Source organism: Amblyomma americanum, chromosome 9 (genome assembly GCF_052857255.1).
Source record: "Amblyomma americanum isolate KBUSLIRL-KWMA chromosome 9, ASM5285725v1, whole genome shotgun sequence".
Taxonomy (NCBI): Eukaryota; Metazoa; Arthropoda; class Arachnida; order Ixodida; family Ixodidae; genus Amblyomma; species Amblyomma americanum.
Window position 1 is genome coordinate 71,107,732 of NC_135505.1, and position 22,102 is coordinate 71,129,833.

Below are 22,102 nucleotides of genomic sequence, written 5' to 3' on the forward strand. Positions count from 1 at the left end.
TTAAAGATCCCTGGAACGTCGAAATTATTCCGGAATGTAGCATCTCTTTCTTCCTTTCTATTTTCATTCCCTCCTTTATCCTTTTCCTTACAACGCGGTCCAGGTGTCCACCGATATGTGAGACAGATACTGCGCCATTTCCTTTCCCCAATAAACAACTTTCATTTTCTTTCTGAAATCTTCTGCAGGGTTGTGCGCGTCCTTTGGAACCGGATTTGGTTCCATATATCCGCATAAAACGAGCAATATAATAGTTGTAAATATCAACGAAGCTATAATTACAGAGAGAGAGAGAGAGAAAGACACACAACTTTATTACCAGAGGCATCGGGAATTAGGGCAGGTACGGCCTGTGTCGGCCGCAGGTGAGGGCAACTTCCTGGGCCCACGAAATCAGTGCAATTTGAGTGGCCTTGTCTGGCGGGGTGAGGAGTGTGTCCCAGCTTTCCGCAGAGGAAGCTGACAGGAGGGCTTGTGGCATCTGGTTACTTTCGCATCCCCAGAGAATGTGCGCCTTAGTGGCGGGTTCTCCGTGGTTGCAAACTGATCATGTGCGCTCATATTCCCCGTTGGTGGTAAGTTATAATAAATATAAGCTGTATACTTCGAGCTCCTTTGATGTCGTTTCTAAGAAAGCAACATGTTCAACAAATAAAAAATGCCTACTACTGTGTGTGTGTCTGTATGACTATGAAAGCCGCCAGTCACCCGTGTCTGTCAGTATGGCTATCGATTAAAACTGCCAGTCGCCCGACCGCAAACGTAGCCAGGGAGATGCAGCTTTTTGCTTTCGAGCAAATTTAACCAGAGCTAAACAACCAGCCGTTTTTCTACGTTTGGTCTCCTTCTCTCCGTCTCGGTTTCTGTCAGAAGTTTCTTGGTCAGGAAAGTGTCCTTTATTGAGGAATGCACCGAATGACCAACGTAGTTTTTGAAAGCGCGCCCTCTGCTTCTCTGCCATCATCCTCTACTTCCTCCACTGATTTCGTCATTGTCAGTTATCTTAGACGAGGAAACAAAGTAGCTACTTCGTGAGCCACTCTAAAAATTTTAGTTCCTTTTTTTTCGCAATTCTCTCGACTTCGTCTGCCTCCTGACGGAATATTATGCAAAGTACACAGTATATAATCTCAACGTGAGATATTTTCTTCATGAGCTTGTCGAAAATGAGAGCTAATCGCATTCCTGTTCCTTCAGGATAATAGCAGATTTCTTTGGTTTCCTGCCATGGAGCCCCGCTAAAGAAATTTCGCTATAAACAAATGTGATCAAATTTTCAGCTGCTTTCAAAGCCGCATTTCTTCGAACAAACCCGAAATAATGCGGGGTGATAAACGTGCCAACGGGGAATAAATTTTAATGAGGGTTTTCTCTACGTTCACGTCTTATGCGATTGGTAGCATTTATATCCTGGGTACTTTTTTAATGCATCAAACGGTAGCCCTTCTGTTCGCGGTACATGGAACTATGAGATGCAGTGGTGTGCACTAAAATACTCAGTGTTTTAAACGGTTGCGGGATAGTTTCTGTAGGCTATTTTTTTCAGTAAACCGTCCAATGTAAATACCTGTGGCGCAGGTTACTTTTCTATTCATATGTTAAGGGCACATAAAACACAGGCAAGTGCTTTATTGCTCAGAACAAAGCTTTCTGATAATGCTGACATAAAATATTTGTGCAATTTCTCCGTAACCTTTTAACGCGTTTGGATATAACTTTATGAGGTTTGTAACTGTAATATTTAAAGTACTAGCCAAAACGAAAATGCCTTTTTAAATTTGTGTAAAACGTTCCATTTCTTTGCGGAAGGTGAGTACATTTTGCATCGTAAAAAACTGCAAAGGACACCTGAGCATCCGCCTTAACGTATTTCGCGATATCCTTAATTGTTAACGCCCCATCTCTCTACATTACATTCATAGATCCCTAAAAATCCTGATACAACTACTGATGCAAATGGTGCAGTGGTTAATCCATGCGCCGATGCTCCTGCAGGTACTGTTTCCAAGTGACCCACAGGTGACGCTTGAGAGACCCTAAGTTGCTCTTGACGAATAGCCACTCTTAACACATAAATAAACTGCCACCTGACATGGTGGGCTGTTTACTAATAATCCGGTGGGTAGGTTGTGTTCACATCGCAAGATTGCAAGAACAAGGTGGCCCGTCTACCACATCGTTGGCCCAGCTATATTTATTCTCAAGGGATTTTGGAAGGATGCCGCCTAAGCGCTGTCCTGTGTCTCCAGCAACAAAACGTGCACGCGCTAAAGAAAGTCAGCGAAAGTGTCGTGAAGCGAACAATTGTGTAGCGTTTAATCAACATCTTCACCACACATCAGCGACAGAAGCAGCAAAACTGCGCTAAAGGCTTTCACCTCACCACGCTTTGGGTCAACAAAGTGCCTCCCTGAATATTTCTCAGGTGCTGCAGTTTTTTCGTCAGTCAGCAAGTGTCCCAAGTGTTTTCCACCTACCGTCGGCCAACATGCTGAGTGTGTGCTTGGCCCCATGCATTGCAGATTTCGAAGAACTGAACGCTGTTCCTTGGTGTAGTGCCTCCTTAAGTGTTCTGCTCATGTACCACGCACATTTTATTTGCTGCTTCAGTGAAAGAGAGGATAGCACCAAAATGTTTTCCATCTAGAATCATACTGTTGACTGGACATGCTTTCACCAGTGCTTTTCTGTTTGCTTTGGTGTTTGTGGAGAGCCAACAGTTCACGCCATGCTCAACGTACAACATGGTCGCTGCGTCTGCGGTCATTTACAACATCTTTTCAGGGTGCAACGCATCTTGTGTGGTACTTTCTGTGGGATATGATTGCAACATGCTTTCCCTCATGCCATTTGGTTGGCTCTCTGTGTTTGCTTTCGACTGTCTCTTTCACATGTTGCATGTAGTTATGCAGCAGTGAACTGTTTTTCTTGAAGGGAAAGTCAGGCGATCGTTTCATGGTCATTATCTTTGAGATGAAAATTCAAAGCTTAGGCAGAGCTTTGTCAAGCTACCCATTGCCATCTTCTAACTGGAATTTGTACCCAAGACGAAAACCTACAAATTCTACATTAATTCAGATGCAGCTGACGGAATTTAAATAATAAAGCTCCAAATGGCATTTTGCAGCTCGAAGGCTAACATTTAGTTGAATAATGCATCTAGAAATTTTTAGTATTAGTATGAGTAAGCTTAACCTCTTTCCGAGATTCCGGGTCACGGACCGTTTTCTGTGCTGGGCTATCAACCTCTCAGTCAAACTGTGTTCGATTCTAATTTCAAAGAATGAGTCACAATTTAGTTCATGTAACTTGGGGATGTTGTCCGGTAGCTTTCAGAAAAATCCCAGACAACCTGTTTACCCTCTACATCCTTAGTGTGACTGGATCGGCAGTGTACGTGCTGCCACTTGCTTGTTTAGCAAAAGTTACTGCTGCGTATTCCTCTCTGCAAATTAGGCAACAATAATGTGCGTGTACATTACTGTCGAACGTTTATGAAAGTCGGGTCTGTCCAAAAAAATTCTTATCTTTGTACACAAGGTATATTGTTGAATATGTAATGTTGTACTAAGTAATGAATCTCTATTAGCTGCATAATGAATATTAGTACGTATGAAGCAAAATGATAAAAATTAATTATTTTGGCAATACAGGCTCGAACTAACCTTTCGCTAAACATGTATCACACCTCACTTCTCTCAGAAAAGTTGCAACACCTAAGAGCCATAGAAACTTGTCTCGCTCCTCAATATAGTAGGGGGACAGTTAAGCTCAGCATTCAAGGGCATTACGAGAGTGTTAACAGCTCCCTGGAGTGGTTTCTTTTCACACACACGGCCCCTGTTCTTCATTCATGTTCGCACATGTATCACAAATATCTCAACACTGGTTCCTCATTCTTCTAGTTCAACTCTTGCACACTATTTCACCTACATAATATTACTGCAACTGGCTTCTCAATGATTGGCACATCTCTATTTAACTGCAGTAATTACATGACTAAGCTTCAAATCAAGACAACAGCACACACACATCTCCCCTTTGTACCCCAGTACAGTCGATGTGCCTGCACGGTCTACTTGGTAGCGTGTGCCTGGCTAGTGACCCAAAGGTCTTTGAAGCCAGACTGGAATTTAATCACAATTTTTGCACGCAAAATCTATTACTTTACGAGGTTAAGTAGTTCTAGACATGCGCTTACATATATTTTTATCACAGTTCCTCTTTTCAGTTAGTTTTATTCAGCAATGCACGCGTCGCGCGGTTTTTTTTAATAATGGCGGCTGAATAAGTAGGTTTTCTGCTGAATGGCAGTCTAATGTTTTTGTGTTATAAGCCTCTCCTCGACAGTTGTGCGCGCAGGCTTTCCATACCTTTCTGTTCTGGTTGCACATATCGGCTAATAACGCATTAACACTAATTACGATGCCATCACATGCCACGCAGCAGTAAAGGTATTACCTGATAGTAATCACAGAAAAAATTCTCACACAGTCCAAAACTAAAGAGCAGCTTATTTCCACCTGCCTTGGTTTGGTTTCGTTCTTCTGCTTGAATATCAGGAGAAAATAGCCAGCAAAGTTGTACCAGAAGGTAATTTTTCAGGGAGCCTAAATATTATGCACAAGCACGTTCAATAATTAAAATTTCATAAACTCGCAACCTGTTCTACCGGTATATTCGGGATGAGTACTTTCGGTTTATGCCTGTTGGAAACTACTAGTCACTCTGGCTTACTATGTTACAAACTGCTTTAATCCGGCTGAAAAACAAAATTTATCCTCCATGTGCGCACACCCCTGTGCGTCTGAAGTGTTCCATTCTATTCCTTTCACGTAGTCAAGGAGTGCAATAGCTTTCTTGCAAATGCAGTTCACCACGGTACTCTTGCGCACTCCAAATGCGTCTTGGAACAAATAAAATATAAGCTGCACACGAGCTTTGTTCTCATTACAGGCATGTCTTTTCTTATTTGAATGTGGTTATATATTGTTAAAAAGCAACTTCGATTTGTCCTCAGTGTCCTTTTAGAATTCTGCCGACATTGAAACGCCTACAGATGGTATGGTGGCCTTCATTTAACTGTAGAACGTCATGTTTTTAGTGTGGATAGAGCTTTTCGGGTGTTTATTTTAATGCACTGTAAAGGAAACTACTTTGAAAGTGAATGCAATACATTGGAGCATTACTCTCCTGCAGTGCGCATTAGTGCCAACGAAGGGTCTTCATTGCATTCGTGTACTGTGTAAATGTTTCCCAACAGCATTGTGATACACCGCCTGAAAGAACTAACAATGGCCCTAATATCTATGTGGTGAGGCGTGTATACAGAGAAGGCCATACTCCCGCACATCTGTGTAACAAACACTGCTGAAGCTTGCTGTAGATTCCTCGTGCAGTGCACAGGGCTTGCCAAAACTAATACACATCCAGTGTTATCATGCAGCATTAATGCACCTTTACCAGAATACGACTGCCTGTTTGAGATGCTGCCTTTGTGCTGAGGGCCACGTTCGCCTTGCATTTCTTTCCTCCTTTGTGTGTTATCTTGCTCAGCATGCTTGTGCTTTTCTTGTCGTGTTGCTGTTCTTCCTTCTTGATAGTGGTGCCCGCAACTACACATTTGTTTTTATTCTCCTTTTGTTCCTTTGTCTCACAATGACACGTGTTCTTGTTTATTGCGCCACGTGCACTAGATGATGCATGTGCATGTGCACATTGAGATAAACACTGGCGTGAAGCTAATAAAGCAAGTGTCTTGCACACTGCACCAAGCTGTTTGTAATGTGGTATAACACTTCACCTTCACTCACTACCTCAATATTGGTCCCATTCCCTAAGGTCGACTAGCATAAGTGAAGACTTTTTCCCTAGGGACCTGTTCACCTTTCCAGACATTAAACTTTTCTATCTTACAATGAATGTTGCTGCATTAAAAGGAGCTGCCTGTTGCTGCTGCAGGCGCTTAACGGTTGCCTTATAACAAAGGAATCGCGGGCTCTGCGTAACAAATTTTGTTTCACCTTCTGCGTTGTGGTGTTAACTTCCATCAGACGACCAGTCATCGTCATCAACACCAGCCTGACTTCGCCCACTGTAGCGAAAAGGCCTCTCCTATGTCTCTGCAATTCAACCTGTCAATTGCCAACTGCTCTCACAACGCCCGCCTTCACTAAGCCGATATGCTACCATCGGTCGCGTGGGCGAACACGCGCTGATTCTGCATAAAGTGTAGCAGACCTTCCAAATGAACAGCGCCGCATCTCGGCGCCTACTTCTCTCTTCAATTTTAATTCTGGCGTGATTGTGCGCTTTGTAGAGCTCTTCCCTCTATGTTCCTAGCGAATGTCGTGTATGGACAAAGGTACAAATTTTGTAGCGCGGGCTTCACTGGCTGAGGTTGAGCAGTTTCGCGTGACCTCTGAATAGCCGTGCTGCGCATGCGCGAGGAGCAGTCGTATCGCGCACAGCTGGTGCGCCAGAGCTGACGCCGCCGTGCGTGCCTCGCCGGTCCGCGTATTCCACAGGAGTGAAGTCATAGCCACGGCAGACGCACTGGCACCGGCGCGTGCTCAGCTGTGAGCCTCCGTTGCGCAGTAGCCAAGTCTGACGCTGCGCCGCAGCCGCTTGATAGTGCCTCTTATTTTGTGCGCATGCGCAGAAATCTGGAGGTATCCATATAGCCGGGCTTTTGCCTGTGGGGTATAGCCATGGAGCAGGAGAGCAAAATTGCTGCTCAGAGGCAGTTGTTGCTCAGCGGCTCAGTGTAGTTCACGCTAACCCTAACTTGGCAAAACCGAGCTAAGCCACTACTATTTTTTCATTTAAGTTGTTAATTCCCTTTATTACATTTTTTTCATGTGACCAAAATATGTTATAAAGCGGCAAATTTTAATTATATTATTTTCTTTTGCCTTCACCGTATGGGCACGAAGACTCTCCCCATCAGCGCCGAGTGCGAACGAAGCGACAGTCAGGGACCGGCTAGTAATTTTTAGTCATAACGTTTTTCACGCTCTGCCGCCAAGTTTCATCGCTTCTTGCAAGTATAGCAGAGGCAGCGTCGCGAAGAACATCGGTTCACGCAGTTACCGTTAAACTATCTTCACTATTCTTGCGACTATTCGCGTGGCGTTGTGACCACTGCCACAACATATATTCCTTTGCTGGCCGACGCATATGTATGGATAGATACGCTGAGACCGCAACGCATTTCACTGTATCGCTCAGCGGCTGTTATGCGCGAGGCGGGCGCACCTACGCACCGCAAATGCTCCGCTTCAGGTACGCTTTAGGACATCGGTGTTTTTTGAACTTGGCACCAAGCAGCAGAAGACAGTATATACGGTTGTCATACTTTTTCTTCTCTTTTTCAAATTCTGCGTTTACGTACCTTGGCACCGGCCCGGTGTACGCGTCGCGGGTACGCCCCGCTCTGCGCGGATCGTCGAATATAGAATAGAGCCCCTGGTCGCTATCATTGAGTGTCGTAAGGGAATCATACCGCTGGCGTGAACCGCACAGCCAGCAGCTGCGTCGCTGTCCTGTCACCTTTTAAGCGGCAGCACACCAGAATAATTGACCTGTTCGTTTAACACGGAGTGTTCGAGGCCACTGGTATCGCGGTGCGAAAGCGGGCATGTCAGGTGATACTTTTTGTATTTCGAAGGCATCTCCAGAGAACAAAAAAAGTCGACGAGTAATAGATCAAAGGTTAACAATTCTTCCATGGGACGTTTCTCAGGACCGTTCTACAACTTTCTCATTTGTATTTCTGCCTATCTTCGTTGCTTGTGAAGTTGGTTAATTAGCCTCTACAAATAAACCTGCAATCAAGCCAAATGCGAAAAGTAGTGTGACTTACTCCAAACAATAACCAGCAGCATGCATTTGGTCGTTTCGTCTTACAGTGCCAGGGCGTATTTTTAAACTTTGGCTTAAGTTAGCTGGGACACCCTGTATATTCAGGGAAGGGGATTTACTCGGGCAATCACGACGACGGGAGCAGCTGCTTAAACGGCGCCAGGTTAACCAGGACGAGCTCAAAAACACAAGTCGTGGTGGGAATTCTCGCTGAAACGACTGTTGATCCATTTCTTCACAACGGCCGCAGCGAGAACGTAAAATATCGTGGACATTTGCGGCGACTATATGATGGTGGGCTGTAGTACGACTTGAGGCGCTGGAAAAGTACGGTTTCGTGCCCACAGATGCGACTGCTCGTGGCGGGAGGGGTTCGCTTTTAAACAAGCGGTAGGGTACGTGACACTTCGCAAAAAAATTCGAAGACTACAGAGTGTACTTCGCGGGACCGAGATCGACACAAGGTTGCGAGAAATATAAATGGGCTGTGATAGCTGTCCTTGTGTAACTTATGGCAATGCTCGATGGCAGTCGGGAACCAACGGGTGATTTGGCGCCGCTTGAGAAAATGGGGTAAACTCGGATGCGTCAGGTTTTTCAGAGATAATTGTATACACACGAACTGGATGGCTGACAGCACTAAAGAAGATAAAAAGTAGAGGAGCCGGTAGGCCGACTGCGTAGAGCTACGGTGAATGTAGGTGGCATACGAAATAACCACACACAAATTTCAATAGTTTTATGCGACTTACGTAGACAGCATGCCCTTAGTGTGTGCTTAAATCGCTCTGTGAGACGGCTAGTTTGGCGACCAAGACACACCTCGTTCGCTGCGCACAAAAACCAACGCTACCACCAAAATACGTCACTTTACCTTATGTGGGGGGTGTCAGCGAAGCCATCGCCCGAATCCTAAAAAAGGGGGTCTCCAGGTTGCGCACAAGCCCACAAACACTGTTGCGCTTTGTATTCCTGTTCCCAAAGACCAGCCGCGGAGAGAAAGAGCCCAAGGCATTCTCTACAAAAGTCCTTGCGCCGACTGCGACGCAAGCTACATGGCGAAACCAAAATTTTCAAGGAAAGAATTCGGCAACATAAACACGACGTCCGGAACTTCGCAAGAGAGCGCAATCCTGTAGCCGAACATTCCGAGGACTCAGACCATAGAATCAACTCCAAAGAAATCTGCCTCCTCGGAACCGAAACAAATCACCACAAAAAGCTCCTACTGGAATCCTGACACATCCAAACCAACCCGAACATGAACCGCACAAAAGAAACCTGCCCCCAGTGTATGCCCGGGGACTTCGCTCTTCAATTCAACGAAAAAAAGTCGCCATTGATCGTCTCACCAAAGTGCGAAAACGTGACTAACAGCCTTACCCCCACCTCCTCCTCCCCGACGCTTTTCGCATCACAGCTGTCGTTCCTTTGACACCCTACTCCTTTCCATACTTAAAAACGCTAGCTACAGCCCTCAGTCATCCCTGATAAAGGAGCCGAGACGGCTTCGAAACGTTGGGTCATAATAAATGTTTTCTTGGTGGGAGGTGTGCAGTTTATTTTAAGTCTCTTTCACCCTCAGCTGTAGCTCCATGCTAGGCTAACAACCAGGCAGACCTCTCCTGTATTCATTAGTCTCTCCTCCTCCTGCTCCTCATCACACAGTCAATCAACACGATAGGTGAAGGGTTTGGGGCTGCAGTCTATGAAAACTGGCCATATGGACCAATGTCGACGCAGTTGAAAGGGCGTTCTAAGCGAAGTGGCGCTTAAAATCGCCAACAGGCTATCTTTGGCATGTGATACAGTATACTTGATCAAGGTTTACTATCAACAAGAAATGAAACACGGACAAGACAATTGGCATGTCGAATAAATGGATCCGCGTTAAATTACCGCATTTGTGCAAAGAATAGTATCGTGGAATGAATAACAACCACTTCGTACCACCTGAGTTGTGGTTCCTGCGATTAAGGAGATTACGAAAAATTGGAAAAACACGAATTATGGAGGCGGGGAGAACGCGAGGCAGAAGCAGCCGTTGCGTTCAAAAGAAAATCTAGAACCGAAGCGATCTAATGCGCCTGTACGCTCAGCAAAAGCATGTCGCTGTTGCGGGGCAACACGGGCAAAGCGATGGATGTGGAAAACTTCGCAACCTCAACTGGCAGCGTGTGCGGTCAACAATATGGAAATCTGCTCCTAAGGTTTGGGATCGGAGCGAGATAGTACGCACGTATTATAGTCATTCAACTGAAGACCGCATCTGGTGAGGGGCCCGGGTGGCTGTCCCAGAAGGCAAGCAAACAAAGAGCTTGGTTGTCTTACACAAAAACAGTGGGAACAAAGCGAAGGGCGAAATACAAACTGCCAAATATTGGTCGAACACTTTTCTTGAGTTACGGAGTAATCAGATACAGCGTTCGCGAGCGAGCGGCTTGTATAGGCAACGACGTAGTCACTGTAGGTAGATTTGCTTTGGTAGGCAACAGGCCGAGGCAAATGTCATTGGCGTCCGTGCTGACCAGAGTGGGGGGGTGGGTTCGAAAGTCACACAGTTGGGGCGGTGCCATGAAGTGGCGGGCTAAAGTGTTGTGGCGTGTGGTCGCACGCTGGAAACCACAGAGAAATATGGGATCTCCCCGCCCGAAGTGCCGTTTCATCATCATCATCATCATCATCAGCCTTACTTCACCCACTGCAGGGCGAAAGCCTCTCCCATGCCTCTCCAATTAACCCTATCCTTTGCCAGCTGCATCCACCGTTTGCCTGCAAACTTCTTAATCTCATCCGCCCACCTAACCTTCTGCCGCCCCCTGCTACGCTTACTTTCTCTTGGAACCCACTCCGTTACCCTTAAAGACCAGCGGTTATCTTGCCTTCGCATTACATGCCTTGCCCAAGCCCATTTCTTTCTCTTGATTTCGACTAGGATGTCATTAACCCGTGTTTGTTCCCTCACCCACTCTGCCCGCTTCCGATCTCTTAACGTTACGCCTATCATTTTTCTTTCCATGGCTCGCTGCGTTGTCCTTAACTTAAGCTGAACTCTTTTCGTTAGCCTCCACGTATCTGCCCCGTAGGTGAGTACCGGTAAGATTATGCTGTTGTACACTTTCCTCTTGAGGGAAATTGGTAAACTGCCACTCATGATCTGCGAGAATTTGCCATATGCGCTCCACCCCATTCTTATCCTTCTAGTTATCTCCCTCTCATGATCCGGATCAGCTGTCACTACCTGCCCTAAGTAGACGTATTGCGGCACAATTTCTAGGCTCTCGCTGCCAATTCTGAACTGTTGTTCCCTTGCTAGGCTGTCGAACATTACCTTGGTTTTCTGCATGTTAATTTTTAGACCCATCGATCTGCTCTGCCTGTCTAACTCGTTGATCATGATTTGCAGTTCACCTCCTGAGTGACTCAGCAAGGCAATGTCATCAGCAAATCGCAGATTATTTAGGTATTCTCCATTTATTCTTATTCCCAACTGTTCCCAATTCAGGCCTCGAAATGCCTCCTGCAAACTTGCGGTGAACAGCATTGGCGAGATCGTGTCTCCTTGCCTGACGCCCTTCCTTATTGGAATTTTATTGCTGACTTTATGGAGGACTATAGTAGCTGTGCAGTTGCTATATATATCTTCGTACATTAAATGTGACAAGGATAAGTATCGCCACTTATCTTTGTCACGGATCTCTCCGGAGAACACTCGGACCGAAAGAATGGACTAGGCGACGGGTGTACCCACACAAACGCACATTTAATACACCCTACGTGGCACACACACTAGAACACAAAACTAACAAAAATAACACAAAACACAAAGACTGTAAATACACACGACCCGGGCACACTGCTACTAGCATCGACTACTAGTGATCTATACTATTAGCGGTCGGCGTTCGTGCTCACGGTTGGTTCGGTGTGGCTGCGTCGTTGTATGGATCCAGTCGGCGGCGTCGAGGCGGCGTTCGCCGTGCATGGGCTGGCGTCGCTGGCTACGTCGTACAAGCTCCAGGTCCAAGCGCCCGTGGAGATGATGCCAGTGTTGTTGGCGTTGGGGGCACCACCCGGATGTGTTGCAACAGCGCTGGAGACACCCCTGGCCGTAGCAGGGGGTAGCGTCCTCTGTTGACTCCCCGGAATGGGCGCAGGAACGGCAGAAAGTCCACGATGCGGAGTCGTAGAACGCGAGCTCACCGGAGCAGTAGCCGGCGTCGCTCTCTTCCAGCCAAAGTGTCCCTGACCCGCCGGAGCCTCCGCTTCTCTGCTGTTCCCCCCTGTGCCTCGCTCTCAGTCGCCCTTTTATAGCCTCGGTGTTAGTCCACGTAAGCCTTGTCGTCGTCTTCTTCTCTTCTCCACCAATCATATCTCTCCACCTCACCGAATGCTTCTCCACCAGTCATCTTCCTCAATCTCACCGAATGCTTCTTCTTCCTCTTCTTTATTCTTCGGATAATTCGCGTCGTCTTCTTCACACCTTTTTCCTTTAAAATCTAATTTAGGCTCCTTAATATATGTGAAACCATCACGGCGGCGTCTCTCATAGCCTGAGTCGCTTTGGGACGTTAAACCAGTAAACCAACCAACCTTCGAAGATCTGCCGAGGGTGCGGAATCTCCAACCCCTCCGAAGACCACGGATGTGTCCCGATGTGTGGCCTGTGTGGAGGCAAACACCTGACAGATGACAAGGCCCGCAAAGCCCGCATCAAGACGCCATACGTCGTCCGCCGGCAGCGCTGGGAACGGCGCCGAGCGGGGGAAGAAGACGCAGAGAGAAGGAACCGAGACAAGAGAGATGCTGCAGGCAGACCCCGCCGGAGCGCTTCTAAACATCGGGGCCGGTCACACACGCCAGGCCGCAGCAGCAACAACAGTAGCGGCGGAAAAGACGGCTAGAGTCGCTCCCGATCGAAGACACCATCCGGGGGCGGCAACGGTGGCGCAACCGCCGCTTGCGCTTCCGGGCCAACTCGGGATACGGGGCCAGTTCGAGGTACCGGAGCGAGTCAACCGGACGCCGAGGGATCGCCGAGAAAAAGGTAGGCTGCAACAAACTGTCTCCCGTCTCTCGAACCAGCCACACCGAATTCTCAACCCTCACCCCTTCCCAACCCCTTAACTCACAACCGAATCCGCAAAAGGACAGTAGCGAAGTGATAGAGCTTATGAGGATCACAGAGCGCCGAAGCGCTCAGATATAGGAACAGAAAGCCCAAATACGGGCGCTTAGGAATAAGATCACAATGCTGGCGAGTAACGGCAGCTTGGAAAATGCAAGATCCCAAAACAACAGCACGCGGCAAACAACGCCTCATGCTTGCACAGGATGCCGCAGAGAGATCCCTCCTCGCCCTGCCTAGGGCGGGTGGCGGAAGAGGTTGATGCCACGCAAAACGCATCAAATTATCAAGAGGCGATGGACACCGAAGAAAGCCCTGCGAGAGAAGAGGAAGCGGTGACCAGAGACAGCGACCACGTAATCGACACAGATCTCGTGAGAAGGAGACCTGACGGCCATTTTGGCCACATTTTCCCAAATTAACGAAAAGAGGAAAAATGGACGCCCGACACGTAGCTGCCTTGAGTCGGCCTCACACGCCATCGGTGAGGCACAAGCGCTTAGCGGCAAAAGGAGTTTGAACATCGGTGAGGAACCGCTTCGCGTCCTTGAAAGAGCGGGCAAAAAAATCGAAGAGGCGATCGCGAGAAGGCGCAATCGACTCAAGACGTCCGGAAAGGATCATGCAGAAACCAAGTAAGAAGGACAAGAAGACCGGGGGGGACACCACTCTAATTTATTAATGGAACTGCCGTGGGTTTCACAACCAAGAATACGAACTAAGGTTACACATTGGCGGGCAAGAAAATAAGCCCGATATAATTGCTCTACAGGAAACAAACAGGAAACCGAAACTCCCGGGGTACCTCACTTACACGGACCACACGGTGAGCGGAACAGCGGAGCCCGTCCGTAACAACGTGGCGGCAACTCAACATTTCACGGCACAGGGCGGGTGCGAGCACACGCTGGTCGAGATCCATGCCAGAAAAATTGGTAGATAGGTCAATTTATTTCTAATTAGCGCGTACTGCCGTCCGTCACAACGGCAGTACGAATTTGATTGCATCGTGAGCCAGGCGAAAGGGTTGGCAGGGAACGGGCCGCCCTGTTCCTCCGCGACTTTAATGCCACTCACACAACGTGGCGCTATAAGCTCCAAATGGAGGATCACGACGAGATGCCCTCCTGAACGAGCCGGACGTAACCGCTAGAAAAGGCAACAGCGTCGCGAGGAACACCACGCCAGATTTGTTGTGGTTATCGTGCACGCTAGGCGTATGCTGGCGAAGCGAAGAAGTGGAGATGGGGTCAGACCACAGCGTGATCGGCATCACGACTCGGGGCTTCCAATATCGGACTGTGCTGGGGACGGCACGGATCAGGATTGGGACAAGATGAGAGTTTACCCAAGAACAAGAAGAGACATCCGAGGAGTAATCGGGACAAGCTGAAACACAACAGACCTACACCAAATGGGCAAGGGACCAGAAGAAGGCCCTCCAAAAATTTACCCAAGAAATCGCAAACGACGTCGCAGACACCGTGTGTGGACGCCAGACTGACCCACATGTGGTGGCCCTGCACTCGTTAACGCGGCGGTGGAAACGTCAGAGATACAACCGAACGCTGGCCAAGCGCATAGCAGTCTTGAACAAATAGATCTCTGAGCACGCGGCCAAACGATGCAGGGAAAATGGGCTGATGACCTACGACAGTCTGTAGGGCAAGCTCTCTACGTGGAAGACGTGGTGTCTCTTGAGGCATCTGATGGACCCGCTGAGTAGCAGAACTGCGACCAATCGCAACCTCACCAAAGTATTGAACACGTACAATGGAGACGGCCGCAGGCTCCTGGAAGACCTAAAGGCGAAGTACCTAAAGTCAGGGAAGGACCAGTACCCGGTCCCCGAGAGGTACGAAGGGCCCGACAACAAAGCGCTGGACCGGTCGTTTACCATGACGAAACTGTGGACAGCGATAGATGAAAGTAACAAGAAAAGTGCACACGGCAGGGACGCCATAACTTACACACTACTCGGTAACATGACTGGTACAGGGGCCCGCGGTCTCCTAAAGCACATGAACGAAGCTTGGGAAAGCTCACGGTTGCCAAAGGAACCGAAGGACGCCGAGGTGCGCTTTATTCCAAAGCCCGGCAAGGCCCTCACGGTAGACAACATGCGACCAATCTCCGTCACGTCCTGCGTTGGGAAGGTGTTGGAGCGCATGGGCCTTCACCGTCTGCAGAAGCACCTCGAAGAAACGGATCAGATGCCGGAGACGATGTATGGCTTCAAAAAACACCTCAGAACCTAAGTCGTGATGATCCAACTTCACGAACTGGTCGTCAAGCCGGCAACGAGGCACGCGCCGCGCGGGATACTCGCACTCGACCTGAAGGGAGCGTTTGACAACGTGTCCGACGCGAGCTTGTTGCAGTCTGTATAGGTGCAGGTGTGGTTGAAAGACATAAGGCTACATAAAAGATTTTCCGTCAGACCGAACGGCGACCATCAGGATAGGGGATGAGAAGTCGGACCCTGTAGAGCTCGGCGAGAGGGGCATCCCTCAGGGATCGGTCTTGTCACCCCTAGTCTTCGACCTGGCCCTCCTGCTGCTGCCCGATTTACTCAAGCAAATCGAAGGCGTGGACCGCGCGTTCTACGCCGACAATGTTATGGTGCGGATGGCCGGGTCTGATGTCTGGACGGAGGAAGCCTTGCAGCGGGCAGCAACGACAGTGCACGAGTACGCAACGTTGTGCGTTGTGGGCTGCTCACCCCAGAAATCAGAGCTGCTCATGATCCAACCGAGGAAATCCAAGAAGGAGCTGCCGCCGAAAGTGATCATACCATCGACGGAACGGCCATCAAGCCAACAGAGCAGATTAGTATTCTCGGCCTACTACTTCTGTGCGATGGGAAGGCACACGCCGCGCCATCACAAAGATGAAGACTACAACCGAACAGATACTTAGTATGATTTGGAGGGTATCTAACAGAAACGGAGGCCTTAAAGAGGACAACGCCATGCGCCTGGTACGCGCGTACGTCATATCGCGTGTTACCTACTCCGGCCGTATCTCCAGCTGGCGAAGGCGAATAGGGACGCCCTAAACACGATTCTTCGAAAGGCAATGAAGAAAGCAATGGGCACGCCAATATGCTCGTCCACGCAAAGGCTGCTAGACATGGGCGCCCGCAACACGGTGGCGGAGCTCATCGAAGCTCACGTGTCTAATCAGAGAATCCGGCTCAGTCACACGGAACACGGACGAGCCGCCGTACGCAAGATAGGATGGCAGATCGAGCCAGTACCCGTGAAGACGGCACTCCAGAAGACTGGAAGACGAACATTCAGTCCAAACCTCTTCCCCAGAACATGACGCCGGACAAGTATGACGAGAGGCGCACCGCGCGGGCCAAAGCCATAGCCCGGAGGCTCGAAGAGAACCCCAGGGTCCTCTACGCGGACGCCTCGCTCCGAAAACACAGTGACTGTGCAGCGGTAGTGGTTCCGACAATAGACAGGCTGATCGTCAGTGCGTCCCTGAAAAAAACTCACCCTGCATTTGCCGAAGAAGCGGCTGTCGTCCTCGTACTCACACAGCTTAGCGTAGACACCGTGGTCACCGACTCAAAGACAGCCTACGGAAGCTTCCGCAGGTGGAAGATCTCCTCCGCGGCCCGAGCCAATCCATCCAAGTGCAAGCCTCCGGGAAAAGACATAGAGCTTGTGTGGGTCTCGGCTCACTCCCAGGTAGCGGGCAACGTCATCGCTGACTACAATGCCTGAGAAATGTCAATGCGGGCGGAGCACTATCCGGAAGAGCTACCGCACCCGGTTACCAGCTATCGGTACATTATCCGGATGTACCGAGAAGAAATGTGCAGACTCTCAGAACTGCACCCCTGACTCACCAGGCAACAATGGACGATCCTGAGTAGAGCGCAGGCGGGATCGCTTGCGCATCCCGTACTGATGAGCCCCATGTGCCCCGCGGAACACGATGTCCTCTGTGCTTTTGCAAAAGAGAAATGGGCACCCTGCAGCACGCCTTGGCACAGTGCACAGAACTCAAGGCCCCCCTCCTCCCCTTCCGGCCAACACCCCCAATCCCCGCCCCTTGAGCGATGGGATAGCTTGGTCGATGGGAGACCCCGCCCTACCGATTCAGCTCGCACTGACTGACAGGGGCCAGGAGCTGCTGGGAACGTATGGGTCCCGTAATTATGGAACTACCCCATCTGGCGCCTGAGTGCATCACTAGTTTATGTCGGGTCTAATATATGTTAATTCATCATAATCCGCCTGTTTCATTTGCTTGTTAAATAATATTATCATCTTATAGTCAGAAAGTTGTTTTTTGGCGCGCACACAGCCGTCGATAAACCAGTGCGAACACAAACGTGTGGTCCGTCAAAATGCTACCCTTTAACATCAATTACTTTTCCCTGGTTGAATTTACATAACCGTTTTGTTCACTCCTGTACTTCAGCTATTCACTTCGTTCTGTTCAAATCACTTATACAAAGAACAGTCAGGAAGCTTTCATGCAACTCTGTCTTGCACAACCTATGTACGAAATTAGGCTTCCGCGGAATAACGAAATGCAAGTTTAACAACCACGCGGGGAAAGGTGAAACTTCCTATGCGTACAGATGCACGGTTTATTGCATCAGCGTTCGCGTTTCGTTCTTCCCACCGAGTTAGAAATCAATTCTACTAGTACAGCGCCTACTGTGTGACTCTTTTTGACTCAAAGTGTGAAAACCTGTGTATTTATGCTCTCCTTTCCTCTTAGAGAAAGGAGATAGCATGTGCGGCAGATATATTATATGAAAAAGAGAGAGTAAAAAACTTTAGTCAGTATAGAATCTGACAAAAGGAGTTGTAAAGATTGAAATGCCTCAATATTTTTCACCGTAGCCTGCTAGAGGCAGGGGGGGGGGGGGGGGGTTAAAACTGAAAACAAATATTGCTTCTTCCCATTGTATAATTGTAATGCTTACCCATGGCGAATCACCCGCGTCGGTTTCAATTGTGCAATGGATAGAGTGAATGTAATTTGTCACATTCTTTAATTTTGGAGTCAGTCCATCATAATCTGGAAAAAATAAAGGTATACAAATAAGTGAACCCAGTTCTGCTACAACTTATTCGAACCGCTTGACAGCATATTAACTACTCATTCACAGAATACTTGCCTCGCCCGGAGGCATTATCGCACGGGAGACATTTTAGAAAGATTTAATTTTCACAGTAACTCTCAATAGCGCACAAAAAGAGTCAGTGGCAACGTAATACAAAGCAATGAACAAAAAATGAGAACATGTTAGATAAAAAAGTACAGCCGGGAACAAAATTCATGGTTATCGCAAAGTAAAACACACTTTTCTGGAAGCAAGCGCCACTGTTTCATTGTTTTTGGAAAAAACAAGTGAGTTGCTGCTTATGTTGTGACTATACACTAATCTCCAAGAATTTAGAAAAACACGACGCTCTGAAGGAAGGTAATTAACTGTCATTAACTAGAATTAGCTGCTTTTGTTCTTGTTCTAAGCTGATTTAGACTTTCTGTATATTGTGCGACTGCGCAGGTTTCTCACTGGCCTGTTCGCAGCACCTTAATCGAATAACTTGTACTTTGAGTGCAGGCAGCTCTTTTCGGGAAATGATAAAAAGGTATCTCTATGGTGACTGCTACGTATTACCAATAACAAGAGCACCTAAAAGAACTCTTGTTTGCTTTTTTAAATCAAGACTGGTAGGGGCACTCTCCAGAGCCCATTTTCACATCCTTACTTATGAGATGTAAATGGCAAGTTAGGACACTGTATGGAGATGACCGAAAACCTCTTAAAACCACTTCGCAAGAACATTTTTGGAGTAAAGGGAAGGCGAATAGCTGTCTCATATTTCAAAGATTTAAAGACTCACATTTCAAACACACACATTTCACATTTCAAAGTGGCCGCATTTAAGAGATTTATATCCCCGCCCCGGGTTTCCAGTCTGCACGATCAGAGACTGTGAGGCGGATATCCACCACCTCTTGTCGGACAGCCCGGCACTGAAACTGACAACAATTCGGCACCTGGCGGCAGTGGGTCTCTCACCGGGCAATCCAGATTCCTATATTGCCTGAACACAGGGTTCATATCATCGTTCGCTTCTTGATTTCATTAGGTCAGCCCACCTTTTTTAATTTTTTGAAGCATCTCACTCATGTCTCGCTTCGTAGTTTTTATGCCCCTAGGCGATAAACATAGCTTAAAAAAAACTGTCTCATTTCAGGGCAAATCTTCACAAGTTTTGGCTGCATCTAGTCAGAAAGACAGAAGGAAGATTCCATGCGTGCAATTGCGCATGGATGCACATACAGGATACTCGACGCAGAAATAAGACCCACAAAAAACTAGTACACAAAAGAAACCAAACTTTAAAAGAAAAAAAACTTATTGCATTGCAACATGTCTAACGCCTAAAGGGCGAACAAATGTAAGGCACGACAAGGTGGGACCGGCTATTGACACCTCCAGTTGTTCCGAACCACGTGCACGTGCGAAGGAAGCTGCGAAAGGTGGTCAGTGCGCTAAATAGAACGTGCAGCAAAGGAAAAAATGTTGCAAGAACATTTACGCTGCGTTTTTAAGAAGCACGCCACCATTCGGAATGACACCATGACACATCTGATTAAGAAGAAAAACGCACAATTTGAAGTTAGGCAAGTTTATTCGTCCTTATTCTCTTCACTTTTGTTGCGGTTTTTATGTTCGGTTCTAACTGTTAAAACAAATGCCCTGTGCAAAACAATAGTGGAAGACGCATTGGTGAGTCCTCAATTTGACTCCCTCAATCAGGAACTGATCGATGAGACTGCCAGGTTGTGTTGTTGGCATTAAGAATGCTTTATTTTTGTCACATCAAAGGCCTCCTTCTTGTATTTTGGGAGTTAATGCTTTTTGTTGCTGAAATCCGCCCGTCGAAATGCTCTATTGAGTTTTTTTCGCACCTATGTGTCTTTTGAGTGACATAATGGCACTACAGCACCAACACTATAAGTAACGAAGTAAGTGAATTTTCCAGGCTGCTTCGTTGATGCATCGACATTTATTTGAAGCACCCTGAGAACCACATCGATGTAGCGGCGCTTCGTCTGCACAAATATATACAAAGCTACAGAGTTAACTGATGTAAATCTTTCCCTCTCTGTATCAATCCGAATGTTGTTTGTCAAGTTGTGAAATAGACGATGTGCAAAATCTGGTCCTTTCATAGGTATCTGAGGGCATGTTCACTGTAAATATTGAATTTAGGCAGTACAAACCTCGATATGTGCAATGAAGACACCCCACAGAAAACTAACTAGTCGCAGGTTAGAAGTAAAGCGCCTGAGAAACTGGATAACAAGCTCAGAGCATCCTCTGTTCATTTTCCGATACAAGAAGGGTCGCTGATTACAACTTCTTATAGCGCAAACTGGGCTACCCACACAAAACCACTTCTGGCATTACATGGGACTGGCAGACTGGAAAGCCGGCATGAGTTTATGGCACCTAGGTGCTCTATTAGATGCATTAGTGCATTGTAGAAAATTCGCCAACCCAAGATGGGACAGGTCACAGGAATCCACTGATAGTCCTGCATTAGGCGAGATGGAGGCCAGAATCCAGTATGCGCGTATGGTACCCCGTATGGTCCTCTACATATAGGAATGGGAAGATTTAATGTAAACTTGCGCATCTTATAGGAAAACCTCCCCAAGCCCAATAGGGAAGCCAACACAAATATTTCCTCAATTTACAGAGGGAGTTGTGAAGCTTGAATGTGCACTAACCCCGGCAGCACAGAAGAGTGTTCCATTAATGGGAAGTCATTGGCTCAGAGCGGCCCTACACAGGACCAGACTTTCCCGCGGCATGCCAACATAGGTTAAGCCAATACACTGTTTTCTCGACATAGGCTCTAGATTCCACACATCCGCCCTAAAACGGCGAGGCTATATAAAAAGGGTTACTACATTTGCCCACGTTGTATTCTGTCCACAAAAGGCAGACCTCGCCGACTTTTATAACTGGCCACATTTGTGTACGTTGACTTCTTGTCATCCAACGTAGGCCTCACCGACATTTATAACTGGCCCCAATGGGCCGGTCTCACCTCTGTTCATCCAACGTAGGCCTCGCTGATTCTAAAAACTTGCCACAGTGGCCCAAATTGACCTTTGCTCTTCCAACGTTGGCCTCGCCAATTCGAAAAGCTGCTACGATGGACCACCAAACTAATTTTGTTGCCACGAAAAAAGTTTTGTTCGTGATGTTCTTAGAAACGAGTTATGATGCACCAATATGAACGTCTCATACTCTATTGCCTGCGCCGTATCGAGAGAGATTAAAGGTGATGTGGCCATCGCAGTGGCTCAGTGGTTGCTGACTTGAAAGGTTTTGTTTCGATCCCGGCCGCTGCAGTTTTATTTCGACGGAAGCGTAATGCAAAAAATCGCCTGTCCGTGTACTGTTCGATGTCAGCGCACGTTAAAGAACCTTGCATATCACTTATCGCAGATCACGCGATAATAGAACTGAATGTGGTAACACACTAGACTATGCTAAGAGCGGCGCCGCCACTTCGAGACGGTGAGCGCGCATGCATCGTTCATTCAGAACGCGCTTGAGCAGTGCTACAATAGGCTGGCCTGGTCAGTGGGCAATCACGTGTTTGTTTTTTCATATTTCGCGGGCTTCCTTCAAATTCTGAAAAAAATGTCCACGTCGAAGATATCTTGCTACAGAAAGCTGATTGGTTCCTTCGTGACTCCCTCTACAACATAAGGCAACGCACGTGTCCCTTAAGTGAATATTAAGAGTTTTTCCTAATTATTCTTCGTAAATAATTAGGTGGAATATGAGGAGTTATCTGAGGAATACCACACGAGGGTAAAAATACGTGGTTGGTTTCACCTAGCTAGGCCACTACAGACATTTAGTCCTCTGTTAGTGTAAAGTGAATCACCCTTTTCGTTACAATAGACGGTGTGATTAAAGCGGGATTGAGGCTTTATCAGAAATGAACGACAGCAGACGTGATCACTTGCTGTACATAAACTGCGTGAAGAGATAGCTGACGAGAAAGAAAAGAGATGTAGCTTATTTTTTTTAAATAGAAA

General features: G+C 47.5%; 1 protein-coding gene across 1 annotated transcript in view; it reads right to left on the minus strand.

Annotated features, from left to right (window-relative positions):
- Positions 1 to 22,102, minus strand: part of LOC144105152 (uncharacterized) — a 102,539-nt gene that overhangs the window by 28,745 nt on the left and 51,692 nt on the right. The window contains exon 5 of the mRNA XM_077638319.1: positions 17,946 to 18,040. Coding sequence (XP_077494445.1) covers positions 17,946 to 18,040 — 95 coding nt within the window. The remainder of the gene's footprint in view (positions 1 to 17,945; positions 18,041 to 22,102) is intronic.